Source organism: Nyctereutes procyonoides, unplaced genomic scaffold, assembly GCF_905146905.1.
Source record: "Nyctereutes procyonoides isolate TBG_1078 unplaced genomic scaffold, NYPRO_anot_genome, whole genome shotgun sequence".
Taxonomy (NCBI): Eukaryota; Metazoa; Chordata; class Mammalia; order Carnivora; family Canidae; genus Nyctereutes; species Nyctereutes procyonoides.
In genome coordinates this window covers 68,368,120-68,388,425 of record NW_026575146.1, presented here as the reverse complement: position 1 = coordinate 68,388,425, position 20,306 = coordinate 68,368,120, and the positions used below count along the sequence as shown (strand labels likewise).

Sequence of the window (20,306 nt, the reverse complement as noted above, 5' to 3'; positions counted from 1 at the left end):
AAAAAGGAAGGGAATTCATGCCACATCATGGATGAATCCAGAGGTCATTATGCTACATGAAATCAGTCCCACGAAGACAAATACTGTATAATTCCACTTACATGGGGTACAAGGCCCTAGGAGAGGAAGAATGGGGAGTTGTTTAATGAACAGACTTTCAATTTTGTTTAAGATTTTATTTATTCTTGAGAGGCATAGACATAGGCAGAGGGAGAAACAGGTTCTCTGCAGGGATGCGAGACTCCATACCAGGACCCCAGGATCACGCCACCCAGGTACCCTCAGACTTTGTTTTGCAAGAGTTCTGGAGATGGACAGTGGTGATAGTTGCATAACAACGTGTACTTAAACCCACTGAACTGTATACTTAAACGTGGTTAAAATGGTAAATTTTACATGTATCTTATCACATGCAAAAATGATTCCTCTGGCTGCTGTGTGAAGGGACGTGTACATGTGTACAGGGATAGGAGGCCGGAGCAGAAGCAGAACACTCTGGGGAGGCTGATGCTGTTGTCCAGGTGAGACGTCAAGGGAACTTGGGCCAGGTGACAGCAGCGGGAAAGTGGACAAAATGTGAGCACTTTATTTTATTTAATCTTTTATTTACTTATGATATGTCAGAGAGAGAGAGAGAGAGAGAGAGAGAGAGAGGCAGAGACACAGGCAGAGGGAGAAGCAGGCTCCATGCACTGGGAGCCCGATGTGGGATTCGATCCCGGGTCTCCAGGATCGCGCCCTGGGCCAAAGACAGGCGCCAGACCGCTGCGCCACCCAGGGATCCCTGTGAGCACTTTAAAGGCAGCGCCAACAGGGCCTGCTGAATAGACTGGACGTGGGGGGTGATGGAACAGGAGAACCAAGAGTGACCCTTCCATGTCAGGCCTGGACATCTGGGCCCACGCCAGGTTCACCTTCTCAGACGCCGAGGCAAGTAGGATTGAAGAAGCGCTTCTCTGCTGGGAGTAGGGAGCGATATAGCTCCTGCCTACCTCCGCTTTGGGTCAAGTGGGCGATGGGATGTGAGTGGGAACAAGCCCGGCGTGTTCCTGGAACAGAAAGGCCTCTCTGGCTGGAACTCATGAGGCAATAGTAAGGGGGGTGGGGGCAGAGAGGTGGGCCCAGCAGGAAGTTCCGATCCAGCCCCTAGCCGCTGGTAAACCGGGGGTGGTGGGGGTGTTACTTGGTTTAACCAAAGCGTCTTCACAACAGGAGCAAGGAGGTGGGGACGCCCTACGTCCAACGCTGCGCAGCGGCCCACGCGGCCTGTGAGTCGGCGTCGGCCCTGGGTCCACCTGCACACAGAGCTTCGGCCCATCTCCTAAGATTTCTGAAAACACCATCTTCCCGTCTCCGAGATGGGGAAACTGAGGCAGGCGCCCCGTCCGATGGGAGCACGGCGAAGACGTGTGCCCGGAGCACCCTCTCCCGATGCACGTAGGAGTGTGTGGGGGGGGGGGTGACTGAGGCCAGAAGCTGTGCGCCAGGCTCACGCGGGGGGAGCTAACCCGGGAGCCCAGGTCGGCCCGGCCGCGCCCGTCCCAATGCGCGCCAACTCGGACCCTGTCAGCGCCTCCGGGGCGGGGAAGCGGACGAATCGCGACCCGTCGTCACGGAAACGCGCCCCGAAAGCCTGACTGGCGCAGAACTCCGGTGGGGCCACTCTTCCTCGCCTGCCCGCCCAGACAGCCCATCTCCAACTTCCACCTGCCTCAAGACAACGCCGCCATGACCCCTCCTGCTCCGTCCCTCAGCCTCCCCGTCGGCACGTCTACGCATGTCCGGCCGGGCGCGAGCCAATGGGAAGCTCTATATGCATTCTGGGAAATGTAGTTCGAAGCCCGGCACCTTGAGAGGCCTTGTTTGCTTGGGCAAATAGGCCGCTGGCCGTGCTCGAAGCACCTTTGAAAATGTAGTTCAGAGTTACTGGGAGACAGGCAAGCGAGGTTCGTCACGGCGAGCGGTCAGTGGGAAGCGTCCTTTTGCCGCGGTGCTTCCTGGGAAATGTAGTTCTGGGTGAGGTCGGTGCGGGGAGGGGGCGCGGAACAGACTCGGTGTCTGAGGGTTGGGGGAGGGGAACGGGTGAGTTTGGCGCAAAGCCTGCCGGGGCATGGAGTCTCGGTGAGCTTTGTGCGCATGTGCGACGAGGTGAGGAGGGGGGGCTTGGGGGGCCTCGTTTGGGAGAGTGAGGTGAGCGAGGGGGAAGGGGGGTTAGGGGGCGGTTGGACGCGCTTTGGGGAGAGGGGGCTTGGAGGCCGGAGGGCGGTGGGATAGGGAGGCGGGGGGGAGGAGAGAAGAAGGGGGCCAAGCGAAGCGGGAGGCAGGCGAGGGGGATGGGAGAGGGAACGGGAGGGGGAGGGGCTGGGGGAGGTCGGGAAGGGGAGGGGGCTGTGGCCCCTTGCGGTGGAGAACGCGGGAGACTGGAAAACCGGGGGCGGGGTGCAGGGAGGGCCCGGGAGGGGGAGGAGCCGGGGTGGGGTCGGGCGGGAAGCGGGCGTGTGCGCCGGGACCCACGCCGGGGGGTCGGGGATGCGGCGGTCCTAGGGGGCGGGATTCGGGGAGTCCGAGCGTGGGGCTGCCCTCCGCGCTCCTCTCTGGGTGCAGAGCGCCGGCGTCGGGAGCCCGGTGCACGGGAGGCGGTTGGCCGGCAGGTGTACTGTGCCACGGGGCTGGGTTCGCCTCCCAAAGTTCCCCGTGCACTCAGTCTCTGAGCCTCAGTGTCCCCCGTTGGAGTGCTGATCCCCTATTCTGATGCTGGTTTAGATTTCCGTGGGTGCCCTGTCCCCCAGCACGTCCCGGAGCAACAGTTAAGTGCAGCCCCGACTCAGGTTGAGCGCCTGCTTAGCGCCAGGGACTGTTTTCCTCGGGTCTTGAACTCAAACTGTGACTTTTGCATGGAGGGTTTTTCTCCCCATTTTACAGCCTAGGAAAGCGGAGAGCCCGCGTGTAAAAGGTGCTGTTGTACCTAGGCCAAGGACAAATAACTGGTAGGCGGCAGAACTGGGATTTGCTCCAAAACTCTGTGCTCTGAGAAAATATTTGTCCTGTGAACCAGTGGCTCTCAGCCCAGGGGCAATTTTGCCTCCTAGGGGATACGTGGCAATATCTGGAAACATGTTTGGATATCACAGTCGCAGAGATAGCTGCTGGCATCTGGTGGAAAGTGGCCAGGGATGCTGATAAACCTTTCACACGCCATGGGGCAGCTGCCACAGTACGGAGGTATCCAGCCCCACGTGTGGCTAGTGCGGAGGTTTGCAAACCCGGCAGTGGACGTGCAAGTCTTCATTGAGCGCTTGCTGTATGACAGGCCACTTCTAATTCATATTCCTAGCAACCCCTAGTGGGGAAGAGCAGTTACCAGTCCTGTATTACAGGTGGAGAAATTCAGCCCACACAGGGGCAAGTCATGTCAAGGTCACACAGTGGATAAATGGCAGAGCGGAAAGTAGAAGCCACGCAGCCAAGGTCCAGAGCCCACCTCTTAACCATTTAATTACCTGAAGGCGACCTGCAGAAGTGCTGGTTGCAACCTTTGTGGGCTCTGGAGTCACGCGATTCCGTTTGAATCCTGCCTTTGAGTGTGCATTCCTCCTCACAGTGGTGCCCAATGCACAGAGCTGTTGGGACAGTTCCGGGGTGTGTGTGTGTGTGTGTGTGCCCGCAGTTTGAGACAGATGCCACTCGGTAGCTGTCTCCTAAGGCCTCCAGGGTGCCTGGTTGGGCTGGACACAGCAGTGGTAGAGATGCTTTAGTGGAGGTAGCATGTGGCACTGGACCTCAGTGGATGATAAGGATTGGTTCACATGGTAGAACGACCTAACTTAGCACTTAGTGTGTGGTTTCTCAGGGTATTGACCCCAGGATCCATAGAAGGGTCCAACTGGCCCTGCTCCTAGGGACTCACTGGCAGCTGATAGCTATCCCTGAACCCCCATGACCCCCCTTGAGACTGCAGGGCCCTTCGGCTTGATGCCTGAGGCCTAGCTCCCTCAGGTCAGATTCCCATCTCATCCAGGAGGGAGCTTTCTCATAGCAGGGTAGGCTTCTATACATCTTGGGAGACTCAGCTCTGGCCCCCGTCTTCTGGGAACCCTTCCCTATAACTCCCAAGCTAGTCAGTTCTTGAATGGAGGGATGGGTGGGCGGGAGGTGATGTTGCAGACTGACTGTGGAACCACACAGACATGGGTGTGAGTTTAAGCTCTGTCACTTATTAGGTGGGTGACTTTGGGCAAAATAACTTTATCTTCTCCATTTGCAAAATGGGGGCAATAATACTCATTTCATAGGACTGATCATCCCTTAAATTTTCTGAGTGCCAGCCAGCATGCTGGGCTCTGTGTGGTCTCTTGCTCTCATGAAGCTTAAATTCTGTTGAGGGAAGACAGCACACAAATATAACACCCCATCTTGTAAAACACTAAACAGAAATTAGTAAAGGAGACTGCAGGGAAGGGTGTGTGGATGCTGTGTTAATTGGATGGTTTGAGGAGGCTCTCTGACTGGGGAAAATTGCTTAGAGGTCTCAAAGAAGAGAAGGAGCCAGCTGAGCAAAGATTAAAGGTGAGAGAATAGCAGATACGAAGACCCTGGTGTAGGACTAGCCTTAGTCTGAGAACATGATACCAGTGTGGCTGGAGTATAGAGAGCCAGGGATAGAATGGTAAGAGACAAGAAATGTAGGCAAGTGCCAGACCTTGTGTATTAAGGAAGCAGTCAGAGGGTTTTGAGTGAGGAAGTGACATAACGTGATTTATATTGAGGAAAAAAACCCTTTCTGATTGTTGTGGGGTGATTTGCATCTAGAGTGGCAGGCTTAGGAATGGGGATATGCTAAGGGGGGCTGTGGCACTCAGCCCCTCTAGGGGACCTTTCAGCCCAGCCACTCACAGGCTAAGGATCTTTTCTCTTGACCCCCTTCGCTCTGCTGCAAAATGCAATTGGCCACAGAAATTTCTTGTATCAAAAGAAAAATCGTCCAAATGCAGACTTTCTTTTAAGTCTCATTGGTCAGAGTCCCCTGTCTACCTCCTGCCTTGTGGTCAAGAGAACTGTTCTATAGTTATGATCGATTGCAAGCAGCTGTAGCAAAGAAGCTCCAAAATACAGTGGCTCAAGTCAGATAGAAAATATTGTTTTTTTTCTCACGTAACAGTGCAAGAGGTGTTCTAGGTTGGGTCAATGAGGTGACCCACAGGGTCATCCAGGATCCCTTGTATGTTGGTCTTCCACCATCCTTTAGGTCAGCATGCATAAGCAAATAGGCATGGCCATGTACCAATAAAACTTTAATTAAAAAAACAAACAGGAATAGGACACCTAGGTGGCTCAGGCGGTTAAGCACCTGCCTTTGCTCAGGTCCTAATCCCAGGGTTGTGGGATTGAGCCCCTGCATCAGGCTCCCTGCTCAGCGGGGAGCCCACTTCTCCCTCACTTCCCTGCCTGTGCTCCCTCTCTCACTCTTCTTCTCTCTCAAATAAATAATCTTAAAAGGAGGGGGGCGGCTGGCTCTCTTGGTAGAGCATGCGACTCTTGATCTCAGGGTTGTAGGTTCAAACCACACATTGGGTGTAGAGAATACTGAAAGATAATATCTTTTTTTTTTATTTTATTTATTTACTCATGAGGGACACACAGAGAGAGGCAGAGACACAGGAAGAAGGAGAAGCAGGCTCCACGCAGGGAGCCCAATGTGGGACTCGACCCTGGGTCTCCAGGATCAGGCCCTGGACTGAGGGCGGTGCTAAACCACTGCGCCACCCGGGCTGCCCAAGATAAAATCTTAAAAAAAAAAACAAAAGAGGATCCCTGGGTGGCTCAGCGGTTTAGTGCCTGCCTTCGGCCCAGGGCATGATCTTGGAGTCCTGGAATCAAGTCCCACATCGGGCTTCCCGCATGGAACCTGCTTCTCTCTCTGCCTGTGTCTCTCCCTCCCTCTCTTTCTCTGTGTCTCTCATGAATAAACAAAATCTTAAAAAAAAAAAAAAGAAAAAAGAAAACAGGCTGCAGGCCAGATTTGCCCCATGGGTGGCTCTTTGGTTTTGAACTCAGGACCTTTTCATATTCTTAAAAATTATTGAAGATATCAAAGCATTTTTATTTTTATTTTATTTTATTTTTAAAAGATTTTATTTATTCGTGAGAGACACACAGAGAGAGAGAGAGGCAGAGACACAGGCAGAGGGAGAAGCAGGCTCCATGCAGGGAGCCCAACGCGGAACTCGATCTGGGGTCTCCAGGATCACGCCCTGGACTGAAGGCAGCACTAAACCGCTGAGCCACGCGGGCTGCCCTATTTTTATTTTTTTTTTTAAGATTTTATTTATTTATTTATTTATTTATTTATTTATTTATTTATTTATTTATTTACAGAAAGAGAGAGGCAGAGACATAGGCAGAGGGAGAAGCAGGCTCCTTTCAGGGAGCCCGATGTGGGACTCGATCCTGGAACCCCAGGATCAGGACCTGAGCTGAAGGCAGACAGACGCTCAACCACTGAGTCACCCACGCATCCCCCAAAGTTTTTTTTTTTTTTTTTTTAGTTTTATGGTTTTATTAACACAAATATGACACGCACATAAGCTGTCTATTCATTTTCTTCACTACGCATCCTGGCATTGGGATTGGTGACTCTGATGGCCAGCTGGGCTGCTCTTTCCACAATGGCTTTGTGGTTCTCGGAGGATACATTGTGAGAATCTTTGCACAATAAGATTTGTTGCACATCAGCAGCACATCAAGCTCCTTGAGTTGTGGACTAGGAACTTCTGGAAGCCACTGAGCAGCATGTGCTTTGTTTTCTTGTTGCTCCCGTAACCAATGTTGGGCATCAAGATCTGGCCCTTGAATCTTCTGCGTAATCTATTGTCAATGCAACTAGTTTCCGCCAGTTGCACTTAATTTTGACATACTGGTCTGACTGGTGCTGGATGAACCTCTTGGTCCTCTTTTCAACGATCTTGAGCTTCACCAGAGGTCTGAGAGCAGCCATGATGCCCAGCAATCAATGGCTGCCACTTCTGCAGGTGGTGCCAAGGAAGAGAGGGCCCCCAAAGTATTTTTAATTATAGCAGTTGTATCTGAGTCCATATCATATTAAAGAGTAAGGCCAAAGGAATTTTTAAGTGTTTGTTAATGCATTCAGAAATAGAAATAATTTTTCATATATGGGCATAAATAACATTTTATTTTTTTATTTTTATTTTTTTAAAGATTTTATTTATCTATTCATGAGAGACACAAAGAGAGAGACACAGGCAGAGACACAGGCAGAGGGAGGAGCAGGCTTCATACAGGAAGCCCGACATGGGACTCGATCCTGGGACTGCAGGATCATGCCCTGGGCTGAAGACAGCGCTAAACCGCTGGGCCACGGGGGCTGCCCATAAATAACATTTTAAATGGAAAATAGCCATGTTTTTAAAACAAAAAATTGGAAATGTGACATTATTTTTCTGCAAATCTCTCTAATGTCTGACTTAAAAAAGGACTGTGGGGTTTCACATCTGCTTCTGCATTGAGCCTGTGTTCATACAGCCTCTTGGGTAGAGGGATTCCACCAAGGAGGAAGGGGAGAATGGGTGTAGGTGAAGCCCTGCAGTCCACCATGTTTCCCCTTCCCCAGACGTGATCAGGGGCCATTGGTGTATGGGTCAGCATGGGGAGCCATGGGAATACCACAGACAGGGGCTTCAGCAACAGGCATTTATGTCTTAGCTCTGGAACCAGAGTCCAAGGGCAAATGTAGGCAGATTCGGTGTCAGAACCATAGGCACAGAACCACAGTCAGCCAGCATATGTCTCACGGAGGATTTCTATTCCCCTGAGGGCATCAATCCCATCCCTTTCAGGCCTCATCCCTATGGCTTCCCTTAGTCTCTTTTCCCCATTTTACTGAGATGGGATTGGCCTACGGCGTTGTGTTAAGTTACACATGACAATCTGACTTGAGTACATTGTGACGCAGTCGCCATGGCGAGTTCAGGTCACGTCTGTCAACTCGCACAGTCACACTTGTTTCTTCTTGTGAGGAGAACTCATAAGTTCAGCCCCTTGGCAGCGTTCGGGCAGACAGCACAGTCTCATGAACCCCAGCCACCATGCCATGCATTAGATTCCCCACAGCGTCCTTGTGCTCTAACCAAAGCTTTTACCTGCTTCACCCAACATCGAGTGCTCCTAGTCACTCCCCAGAGCCCACCTCCAAATACCGTCGTGCTGGGGTTAGAACTCCATATGGATTTGGGGGATCGCAAATCAGGAAGCAGTTCAGGTGGCTTTAGACCTGGCATCCTGAAGCATCTGCTCCCGGGGACGCTGGGGATGTGGGGTGAGCAGTTACGATGACAGTGGCTCTGATGAGAGCTCTGGGACTTTTGAGCTCTGGCTGGTGCTGCACTCTGTTCCTAGCTTTTTGTATGCTCACTCCTCACATGAAGCCGAGAGGAGACTGAGGAATAGTGGGACCCACAGTCACCCCCAGGGAAGCGCAAGGCCAGGATCTGAGCCCATTTCATTCCAGGACGGGGATCTGAATCTCCCCTCCTTTGGCACTTGCTGTGTGCAGGGCACCTTCCTTCTCAGGCACTCCTGCCTTGGCTGTACAAGGTAGGGGAGCACTTCAACTACAGGGGGACACTGAGACACAGAGAGGCACCAGCACTTAAGCCAGGTCACTCGGCTCCTAGTGGGCATTGCTAGGGATGCACCTGGCAGGAGGCTGTGGTCTCTAAATCACTGAGCCAGGCTCTCACAGCGCTGAACCTCCCTCACCACAGGCACTGCTGTCCCTGTGGGGCTCACGGACCCCATGGAAGTCCTGTCTCCCCAGCCTGTGAAGCAGGAAGGCCAAACTGCTGAGGGCCTGACCCTGGACTCACCATGGCACCGCTTTCGCCACTTCCATCTGGGTGACGCACCGGGCCCCCGTGAAGCCCTGGGCCTGCTGCGCGCCCTATGCCGAGACTGGCTGCGGCCTGAGGTGCACACCAAGGAGCAGATGCTGGAGCTACTGGTGCTGGAGCAGTTCCTGAGCGCCCTCCCTGCTGACATCCAGGCCTGGGTGTGCAGCCGGCAGCCCCAGAGTGGGGAGGAGGCTGTGGCCCTGCTGGAGGAGCTCTGGGTGAGCGCAGGGTTGGCAGGGGATGGGGAGGTGGTTGGGGGTGCTGCTCCTGCCCAGGTCCCTCTGCTGCCACCTTGCCTGGCTGGATGCTGGCCTCCCCCATCACCGCCTTGCCTCTGCTCTCCAGAGGGCTGCTGGTCCCTGTAAGCAAACTGATGAGGGTGGGGAGGCTTTGGGGCTGTGTGAACATCTAGCTGGGAGCACAGTGCAAAGGGGTGGTCCTTGAGACCCCCCTGACTCTCCCAGCAAGTTTGGGGTCCCTGAAACTGCCCTCCTGTTCAATGATTCAGGAGAAGGACCCAGAACTGTCTGAAAGCCATCTTGCTCACAGAGTTTTCATGGCAGAAGGACGCAGATTTGGTCAGCCAAGGGGTGGAGGTGCAGGGCTCCAGGACAGCCCTGTGCACAGCCTCCAGCTGTCCTCTCACAGCGATGTGGATGGCCTTGAGGCCTGGCTGTAGCATGTGCATGCAATAGTGCCAGCTGGGGTGGCTTCTTGAGCTTTGGTGCTCTGAGTATTTTGTTGGGGCTCCATGGTTGCCAGCATGACCCCTTGGCCTCAAACTTCCCTGGAGGCCGAGCAGATACTGGGTGTCTGAAAGTCTCCGTCATAACCTATGCTGTTGGACTGTCCAGTGTGGCCTGAGGCCCCCACACAAACATCCTATCAGGTAGAATGCTCCAGGGGCTTAGAGGTCACCTCTTGGTGGTTGAGGGCAGAGGCCAACCTTCTCCTTGGACAAGGCTAAACGCTTTACTGAAGAGAAGGGGTCACCTGATCGGAGCCTGTGGGCCAGGCCTGTCTGTCCCCTGGCCATTCTTATGGAGTGTGACAGAACCTCACAGGTGCACAGCCCAGCCCATGTGTTCACACAGTGCCTGTGGCTCTTTTTTCACAAGGACTGAGTGGGACAGTGTGGAAGTAGACAGATGGCCTGGCCTTTAAAACTAAAAACCTTTACTCTTCTGTTGTAGGAACAGCCCACTGATTCCTTTTAAAGCCACGTTGTCCAGTGAGAAACAGGATGTGAGCCCTGTCAGTAACCCTGAACATTCCAGGGGATTTTTAGAAAGGGTGAAAAGGAAGAAGGGGACTTAATTTATTGAACTCAGGGTAGCCAAGCTGTTGCAATCTCGGCAGGCGGTATTTGTCACCTTTGTGAGCGCTCAGCAGCCACATGTGTCTGTGCGGTGAGTGGTAGCAAGGTGTGCAGACAGCCAGGAGGAGGGTGACCAGGCTGAGGGAGCAGCCAGTGCACAGGCTTCGAGGTTGTGAAGAGGTTGGCAGGCATGGATGTGTGCACAGCATGAGGTTGGAGGCCAGGGGACAGTGGGGAGGAGGGTGTGAGGAGTCAGAAAGAGGGCAGAACATCCACTGTGAGTGCCTATGGCACCCATGTCAGGTGCTAGGGACGCAGCCGTGGTCTTGTTGGCCCCTTTCTCCTTTCTGGTCTGGCTCCAGCTGATACACTCTCCCCCACTTCCTGGGATGAGCTTCACCTCTCTGTGTCCTCCCCTTGCAGCTCTTCTCTGGGTCATTGTTCCCTGTCGCCACCAGGCACCACCTTAACACATCACCACCGATGCCGCCCCTTAAAGACGACCCAGACTCACTTGGAGTTCTGGAGGCCAGGAGTCTGACTCGGGTCTGCCTGAAACCTAGGTGTGGGCAGGGCTGTTCCTTCTGGAGGCTCCAGGGAATAATTTGTCCCCGCTTCCAAGGTCACATCTTCTCCTGACCCTGACCCTCACAATGGTACTGGGCCTAGTATCAGGAGCCTAATTCAGTCACACCTGCAGAGTCCCAGCCCTTTGCCACATGAGGCCACAGAGGTCACAGTCAGGAGCTCTGGGATCAGGATGTGGACACCCTCAGGGCACCGTCTGTGCTTGCTGCAGAGGAGTTGGAAGTGGTGTGGGAGCATGGCGTCAGAGTCTCACGGGATTGTGGTTCCCAGTGATTTTCCAACTGCTTCAAGAGGAAATGACCCTGCGCACCAGGGAGTTGTTCTCTCCCTCTCTGGTAAGAGAGCACTCTTAGGCTTGGAGCTGTCCACAGGAGCGGTGGACCGGGATGGTGCTGTCCTACATGATCGCACAGAACTGTTGGTGACACCTCTGCTGCTGTTTTGTTTGTTTGTTTGTTTGTTTTTTAAGATTTTATTTATTCATGAGAGACAGAGAGAGAGAGAGAGGCAGAGACACAGGCAGAGGGAGAAGCAGGCTCCATGCAGGGAGCCCGACACGGGACTCTTTTTTTTTTTAATTTTTATTTATTTATGATAGTCACAGAGAGAGAGGCAGAGACACAGGCAGAGGGAAAAGCAGGCTCCATGCACCGGGAGCCCGATGTGGGATTCGATCCCGGGTCTCCAGGATCGCGCCCTGGGCGAAAGGCAGGCGCCAAACCGCTGCGCCACCCAGGGATCCCACCGACACGGGACTCGATCCCGGGACTCCAGGATCACGCCCTGGGCTGAAGGCAGGCGCTAAACCGCTGAGCCACCCAGGGATCCTCTTCTGCTGCTGTTTAAAGCAGAAGGCGTGAAGAGTGACCGTAGCCTGGGTGTTAGGCCATTGCATTCAGACTGTGCAGACTGTGGCAGAAGGACCTGTAAAGCTGGAGTCTGACAAACGCCTCAGGACGAGGGTGTCTCTGGTGTGTGGGTTCTTGCCTATGCTCAGCAGAGCCTTCCCTGATGCGTTCTGCATGTGCTGGTGTCAGGCTGTGGCTCCAAACCCTGGCTACTTGGAACGTGGGAACTTTGAGGGACACTGTGGCAGGGTCTCATACTCAGGTGCTTACTCTCTTGTTACCAGGTATGAGTGGCCATGGTTTCAGTGTATTTTTAACTGTTTTGTCGGGGGGGGGGGGTGTACAGTTTTTTGCCATGTCAATACATGGTAGCTAATTGTAGCCACTGCCACAGTCAGGATATAGTGTTATGGTCTCACTGTGGGCCCTGCATGTCACCCTCACGGACTCCCTCACCCCAGAACCCTACATGCCACCCTCACGGGCTCCTCACTCCTGGGTCCCATGTGCCACCAGTCCACAGTCCGTCTTCTAGGGAAGTACATAAAGGACCCACAGTGTGCGAGCTTTGAGGACTGGTCTTTGGTTCAGCAGGATGCCTGTGAGATTGACACGGGTGGTTGAGTGGGTCAATAGTTGATTCCTTTTTCATGCCAATAGAATCTCGTGGTGTGGGTACACTAATTTCTCTGTCCTTCTCTCATTGAAAGGCTCAAAGGTGGTCTCCAGTGTTGGGTGATGTTGAATACAACTGCTTTAAATACTTGGGTGTGCATCTTTGTGTGAACACGAGTTCTCTTTTTTCCAGAGTAGATTGCCTGGAGTGCAGTGGTTGAGTTTTATAGCAGGTGTGTGTGGTTTTAGGAGAAACTGCCAAACTGCTTCCTGAAGGGGCTGTGGCATCTGTCCGCCACCCCAGCAGTGTGTGAGCTTCCATAGTTCTAAGGGCTCTTCTTGGTTCCTCAGATTCCAAGGGGCCAAGAGAATCCCTCCATGGCTGAGCTGGCCTCATGGAACTCGTTACTTTTTCATGGTGTGTCTAGCAGTGACTAGCACGTAGGCTCTCAGGCTCCGAGGCCATGTCTTTCTTGTTCTCCAATGTGTACTTGGTCCTTTCGGTAGTTCCTGATATATAGTAGGTGCTCAAAAAAGTGCTTGCCAGGGAGCAGTGAGTAGCCTACCAGGCCTCTCTTCATCCCACCCTTAGAGAAGAGGTTTGATTCAGGCAGGGAGTGCGCAGTAGAGGGAGAGCCTGGTCTGTTCCACAGGTGAGGGAAGGAGGTGCGGGGAGATGGACGGGGCAGGACCAACTTGGCTGTGGTCAGTGACCTGCATTTGTTCTCAGGCACACAATAGCCAAGGGGTCGCCTGTCTGCCGGCCCAAGAAACCCAAAGGCAAGCTGGTGGGCAGGCAGGCAGGGGGGGCTGGGAGAGCCCTGTCTGGTCAGCACAACAGGAAACGCTCACTGGTCTGCACCTCTGAGGTCAGCACTTGGGGGCCTCCTGGGGCTGTGAGGGCAGGCCGCAGCATAGGAAGGGAGCACGGGTCAGCTGTCACATGTGAAAGCCAAGGTTGGTGGAACTGGCAGGGCTAGTACACCGGAAGGTGAGGGGAGCAGCGTGCCTGGAGTGGTGAAGGTGGGCAGCCTGCTCGGGGTTCCGGGTAGCCGGCAGGGCTTGCTGCAGTGATGAAGCCAGGTGGTCTGCAGGACTTGGGCCAGACCCTGCATCTATGGGGCAGAAACATCCTGCTGACTTAACATGGCCTGCCAGGGCCGTGGTCTGGCCTCCTGCCTTCACTCTCCCACTCCTCCCTGCTCTTCCTTCCCCCAGCCTGGTGGAGCTGGAATAAATATGTGACCGAGGAAGTTCACACTTGAACTTGTGTCCTAGGTGCCACAGATGCTTTCTGCTGGCAGCTCAGTGTGTCATGCTCAGGGGTTCCCCCAAAGACACCTTGCTTTGATACCACCTGCAAGTTCAGGGGTCCCCAGGACCAGCCTGGGTTCAGGAATTCATGCAAAGGACTCAGGACTTGATGAGAGCTGGTGTGCTCACAATTCAGATTCGTTTCCGTGAAGGGATGCAGAGTACAATGAACTGAGGGGAGTGGCACTCAGGGCAGGATGCAGGAGACCCCCTCTCCGGGCGGCGCCATGGGAACAGCACCAAGTAGTGTTGCCCATGCTGACCATGGAGGCTCCTGAGCCTGGTGTCCAGGGTTTTTATTTAGGGTCAGCTGTATAAACACGGCTGACTGCACCATGGCTGACGCTAGCCTCCAGCTCCTCTGGAGGCTAACCCCACCCCCACCCCCCGCCCTCAGTGCCTGCCTCAGGGCCCCGACCTCATCCCTGTGGCCACTCTGCCTGGATATCTTCTTGTGGATTTGGTCTCTGCAGTCTAGCAACCCATGTCTGGGACCCCAAACCAGAGACCCAGGACATTCAGAGGAGGGAAGGTTTCAAACTTATATGTACCCTAGAATCTTCTGGAGAGCCTGCTTGCACTACCGCTTCCCAGGTTCTGTTCACGGGTGTGCCGACCTAGCTGCAGCAGAGGCCAGGAATGGCGGGCACCTGCCACACGTCCTGCTCCTGCCCTGCTGCACCTGGGCAGATGTCACCGGTGGGTTACAGGAGCCCCACTGAGGGTCAGGGAGCTGGGGGTTCCTATGCTGTGCCCTCAGCATCTGCCAGCCTGTGTCAGGACTCAGGGTGAGACTGAGTACCACCTCAGCCCCTCTGCACTGACCCCAGGGCGGGAAGTGCCTTGCTCAGGGTCCCACAGGCAGCGGCTGCTCTGTGACTGGAGACGTCTATGGATCTAGTTGGCCTTGTGCCAAACCCTGACTCTATGCTTCGGGACCCCCTTGACACCCTTTTCAGGGAATGTTTCTTTTCTTCTCTTTTCTCTTTTCTTTTCTCTTTTCTTTTTCTTTTTCTTTTTCTTTTTCTTTTTCTTTTCTTTTCTTTTTTGTTTTTAAGATTTATTTACTTATTCATTCAGAGAGAGAGAGAGAGAGGCAGAGACACAGGCAGAGGGAGAAGCAGGCTCCATGCAGGGAGCCGGACGTGGGACTCGATCCCGGGACTCCAGGATCACACCCTGGGTTGCAGGTGGCACTAAACAGCTGTGCCACCGGGGCTGCCCTCAGGGAATGTTTCTTCATCAGAGCAAAGGCAGTTTGACCCTTTTACCCATCCATTGTTCACTTGCTTGGTATCTACTGAGGACTGTCGTAAGAGGCACAGGAATTGGAACCCTCTCCATGGTAGTGGGAATGTGAAATGGAGCAGCCCCAAGGGAAGTGTGTGAGCTAGCAGTTCCACTCCTTGATGCACGTCCACACAAAACTTGTGCCTGATACGAGGTGAATGGCAATAGGGCAGCAGCCTCCCTGATTTAAGGCAAAAAGTGGAAATGACCCATGTGTCTGCTGGTGGAATAGATAAACAGAATGTGGTCCAGCCTCACAAGGGAACATTATTCAGCCACGTGAGGGACTGAAGCACTGACACTCTGCTGGAGTGACCGTCGAAGACGTGACGTAGAAAGGGGGAAGGAGCCAGTCGGAAGGAAATGCAGATTACAAGATTCCATTACTGCAACATCCAGAACAGGCAATTCCACACACACAAAAGACCTGGGGGTTCCCAGAGGTTGGGGCAGGGAAGGGAAGTGGCTGCTACTGGGTTTGAGATTTAGGTGCAGGTGATGAAAATATTCCAAAAATGGGGATGGTTGCACAACTTTGAATATGCTAAAGTCCACTGATTTTACTTCCAGTGGGGAAATTCTGCAGTAGGTAAATTATGTCTCAGTATAGCTGGTATTAAAAGAATTGGCACTAGGGATACCACGGAAGGCAGGCCAGTCCCTGACCTCCTGGAGCCCACAGTCTATAGGAGGAGATAGGCAAGCACAGGCATAAAAATACAATTATGACAGTTCAATTGGCTCTGTTGGGAAGGTCTCCTGAACATTTCAGGAATAAGAGATACCAACTCAGACAAACTTTCCAAAAATTGAAGAAGGTATACTTCCCAGCTCCATCTGTGGGCAAAACCAAAGACACTGTGAGAAAAGAAAACTATAGGCCAATATCCTTAATCTCAAAATAATTATGTTGCATGAAAGACAACCCGCCCCCCCGTAAGAGTACCTATTTACTCTGTGGTTCTATATAAAGTTCTAGAATATGAAAACAGCCCTTTAGCAATGGAAAGCGTGTCAGCATTTGCTGTCTTGTAATGGTGGGGAGGCAGAGACACCACAAATGTACATAAGGAAACTTTCAGGGGCTGATAGGGTCACCATCTTGGCTGTGATGGTGGTTTCATGAGTATACATGTTGAAACTGTATTGTATGCTTTAAATGTATGCATTTATTGTCCATCCATTATAACCTCAACAAAGCTGTTGAAAAGTGCAGTGTGATAGGCACCAGGATATAGGGGCTGTTGCTAAATCACATGGAGTCATAAACCTGTGGGTGGTGGCAGGGATGGGGCTTCAGTCAAGTCCTGAAGGACATATAGGAGATAGGGAAAGGGGGATGGAAGAGGGAGTTCCAGGTAGAGGGAACAGAATGTGCCAAAGAGTGGAGGTTTGAGAGAACCTGGCATGCTCAAGGCACAATTAGCTTTCTACTGTGGACTTCTAGGCAGGGACCTGGCCAGAGGTGGGGCTGCAGGAGGGGGTGGGGCCAGGGAACTCTAGCCTGTGGGCCACAGCAGAAGCAAGCAGTGGGTCAGTATCTGTGGCACCCTAACATCCTGAGCTGCATGAGTGGTCAGGAGCCAGTTTACAGTCTGCTAGAGCAAAAAGATGACCACGTAAAATATTCATCCTGCCACCACCAAACATGGGCCTTCACAGATCTCAAATGGTGCACGTTTGGGAAAGGCTCTAGAAGCTCCCTGTAGAATCTTCTTGCTATTTGTTAGATTTTTAGGCATTAACTGACTTCCATCCTAATCATTGCAATTGAAAGAAGTAAAATATGAGAAGAGGATTGGATGTGGAACTCAGGAGTCAACTCTCCTTTATCAGCAGCAGGATTCTCATCTGTCCCTTGGGGACAAGGGCTTCAGAAACAATGGCAATAGCATAAAGACACCTAAAATAGCCTGAAACATTTTCAGTAACCTTTGGTGTTCCTCCCTGGCACCATCCTGCTCAGAAGTGGGCCACCGTTTGAGCTGGGAAGAATTCCATTCCTGAGCTTACTTTTTTTTTTCCTGAGTTAGAGATAGCTAATGTGTTTTTCTTGTGTATTTTGTCAAGAAGTTTGCACTTTATCCAGAGGGCAGTAAGAAGCTAAGGTAAGATTTAAAGCAGTTTTATCAGTTTTCTGTTGTTACATAACAGATCACCCCAAACTTAGAGGCTTGCAACAATAAACATTTGTTGTCTTAGTTTCTCTGGGTCAGGAATTTGGGGCTGATCTGACTCAGGGTCTCTTATGAGGGAGTCACCTGGGGGCTGGAGGGTCTGCTCCCCAAATGGTTCCTTCCATGGTGACTGGCAAGAGGCCTGGTGACTGCTTCCCTGGGAGTACATGATAGGACTTGATGACTGTCTAAATGTAGTAGGGGTTGTGGGGGAGAAAAATTATAGGCTGTTGCTATGGTTTCTCATTTCTGAGTGTGGTATCTCTCATTTCAGGGACCAGCGGTGAGGGCACCTCAGGATGTGGCAGAAGGCTCCAGGGTGAGCGTTGGAAAAGATGATGGTGGGATGGTGCCCTTAGGTGAGTAGCTCATTTTCTCTCTCACCCTGAGAGGGTCCCCCTCCTGCCTGCCCATCATGCATTTGCTCAGTGAACATTCCTGTGTCCCTGCTGTGGAGGGCACAGAGGGGTCAGACAGGATAGCACACTCAGCAGTGCAGTCAGCTGTTGGCATGTGCCAGGTACCATTCTGCCAGCTCCCCTGCTACCTATGGTGCCACATGGGAAGGGGCCCCTACATAAACGTTTTTTTTCTCAAGAAAAGACAGAAGTTTGGATTTTTATGACACTGCCTGATTTTCCAACGTTTTTTACAATTTTTTTTTTTTAACAAAGATGGTCTTTTTCTAAAAAAATATTTTATTTATTTATTCATGAGAGGCAGAGACGTAGGCAGAGAGAGAAGCAGTCTCCCTGCAGGGAGCCCGATGTGAGACTCCATCCTGGGACCCTGGGATCACGACCTGAGCCAAAGGTAGACACTCAACCACTGAGCCACATAGGTGCCCCCGTTTTTTACATTTCTAAATATGCTGTTATGCACCAAGCCAGCACCTCCTTTGGCTGGCCCACTGGTACACTCTGCTTTCTGGAAGCTGATGTCTAACAGTAGAAACCCAAGGTCCCAAGAGCTCAAGCAGCTTGCCTAAGGCCACACAGCAAGTCAAGGCCAGAGTGAGGGTGGGGATGGTGGCTTCTACCCAATAGTAGTGTCTCTACACCCACCACACAGGCCAGGATGCCAAGGCTTGGGACCTGGTGGTTGGCGTGGAGAAATTGTGTGGGTGGGGGGCAGGAGGTTCACACTTTTTTGTTGCCCTGTTACTGTTTTTTGTAGACTGAATCATGAGCTGGGTCTTGTGAAGTAAATCAGACAGAAGCCCATTGCTTATCTCCCTGGAATTCCCTAGAGCAGTTTAAAAACTTAGAAATGTGAGGTTCATTTAACCACCTGACTTACTCACCCCTCCATTTGTCTACCCTGATGCCCACTCAGACGCCACCCACCCCCCTCACACATCATGCAGTCAACCCACCACCCACCTAGATACTATTTACCCATCCCTGCTCATTCATTCATCTGTCTCCCCTTTGTCCCCACTCTCTCATCCATCCATCCCCGCACCCCATGCACTCTACACACCTCTCCACCTACTGTCCACCCACCCATCTGTCCATCATCCATCCCCCCACCCACTATTGCCCATCAGTCTGGCTCCTTGCTCATCCATTGGCCTATCTCCCCACTGTCCTCCTCCTCCATCCATCTAGACATCCATCTGCCCACTCACTGGCCCACTCCTTCATCCATCCATCCATCCTCCAGCCAACTATCCGTACCCTCTTCCATCTCCTCCCCCATCCACCTACCACCTATTGACCTGCCTTCATGCATCAAGCTCGCATCCATGCATCCACACATGCATCTATTTATTAGGCTGACTCTGCACTGTGTACTGAGCACTGTGCTGGGTCCCAGGGACACAGGGATGGTAAGCCCGCAGTCAGTCTTCCTCCCCAGCCATGGTTTCCCGGCACTGAGTTTTCCCCCCCAACCCTGACACGGACCATAATCCCGGAGCTTCTCCAGCCAGCTGTGCCCTGCACCGCCCTGCGGAGTGCAGAGCCACCTGCCCTCACTCTGTGCCTTTGCCTGACAGGAGATGCGGCCTCCGGGGTTGAGGTGCTGGCAACGGGGGATGCCCAGGCCCTGCGCCCCTACAAGCAGGAGCCAGGCAGTCCTCCACCGGCCCCCGCGGCGCCCCCTGCGCCCGGCCTGCCTGCCTTCCTGGCCGCCCCAGGCACTACCTCCTGCCCCGAGTGCGGCAAGTCTGCCCTGAAGCCCGCCCACCTGCTGCGCCACCGGCAGAGCCATTCGGGTGAGAAGCCGCACGCCTGCCCCGAGTGCGGCAAGGCCTTCCGGCGCAAAGAGCACCTGCGGCGCCACCGCGGCACGCACCCTGGCGGCCCTGGGCCGGCCCTGCGCCCGCTGCCCGCGCGTGAGAAGCCGCACGCCTGCTGCGAGTGTGGCAAGACCTTCTACTGGCGCGAGCACCTGGTGCGCCACCGCAAGACGCACTCGGGGGCACGGCCATTCGCCTGCTGGCAGTGCGGCAAGGGCTTCGGGCGCCGTGAGCACGTGCTGCGCCACCAGCGCATCCACGGCCGGGCGGCGGGCGGTGTGGGCGCGGCGCCCGGGCCTGGGAGCGGGGCCCCCTTCCCGGCCTGGCCCCTGGGGTAGCCACCGCCCGCCGGCCCCTCTTGGCCCACAGCCCTCCTCCTACGCTGGCTCCTGTCTGAACTGGCGGGCGCTCTCACCTTCTGTTTCCTCTGCTCTTTCTGTCCTGGTCCACGCTTCCCTGTTGGGTTCTCGCAGCCTCCCAGCCCCTCCCATTCTGTGCAGGTGCATCCATAAACCCCGCCTCTCTCTTCCCTCTTCACGTGCCGCCTGGGAGCCCAGGAGCAGAGCACAGGGCAGGGGCGGCGGGCAGGCCCTGGATCCAGAGGAGACCAAGGAAGGTGACCCCTCTCCAGTGGGGGAGGGCAAGGGGAAGGGGCGATGCCTCTGACGGGGTGGACCGGGCTCTGCTAGTGAGCTCCTTGATCTTGCCCCTCTCTGCGGTTGGGAAGGCATGTGATGGACAGAGATGCCTGTTCCTGGGAAGCCTGGCGGAGACAATTCACCAGCATCTGGAGAGTAATAAAGTTATTGATGAGAGGTGTGGACGGAGTCCTAGTTCTGTGTGGACGGGCCCCACCTCGGATCCCCAGTTCCTCTCCTTGAGCCTGGAGAGGAGCTGCAGGAGTGGGTTTCATCAATGGAAGGGACCGGCCTGGTGCCAGACCCCACTGGGTTCTAATCTCCACCTGTGGCTTCCTGGCTGCAGGAGCTTAGGTCATAGCCTAGGTCA

At 53.6% G+C, this 20,306-nt stretch overlaps 1 protein-coding gene across 6 annotated transcripts; it reads left to right on the top strand.

Annotated features, from left to right (window-relative positions):
• Positions 1 to 243: 243 nt before the first annotated feature.
• ZNF444 (zinc finger protein 444) lies at positions 244 to 20,117 on the top strand. 6 transcript variants are annotated; one of them, XM_055309511.1, is made up of 4 exons: positions 244 to 1,437; positions 8,781 to 9,124; positions 17,331 to 17,415; positions 19,056 to 20,117. In XM_055309511.1, exons 1-4 carry the CDS (start codon positions 1,359 to 1,361, stop codon positions 19,634 to 19,636), a joined length of 1,089 nt encoding a protein of 362 aa, XP_055165486.1. In that variant the 5' UTR covers positions 244 to 1,358; the 3' UTR covers positions 19,637 to 20,117. The 6 variants fall into 6 exon arrangements, with proteins under 6 accessions (XP_055165486.1, XP_055165487.1, XP_055165490.1 ...); XM_055309512.1 differs by lacking the exon at positions 244 to 1,437 and adding an exon at positions 1,817 to 1,946; XM_055309515.1 differs by lacking the exon at positions 244 to 1,437 and adding an exon at positions 1,833 to 2,021.
• The last annotated feature ends 189 nt before the right edge of the window (positions 20,118 to 20,306 follow it).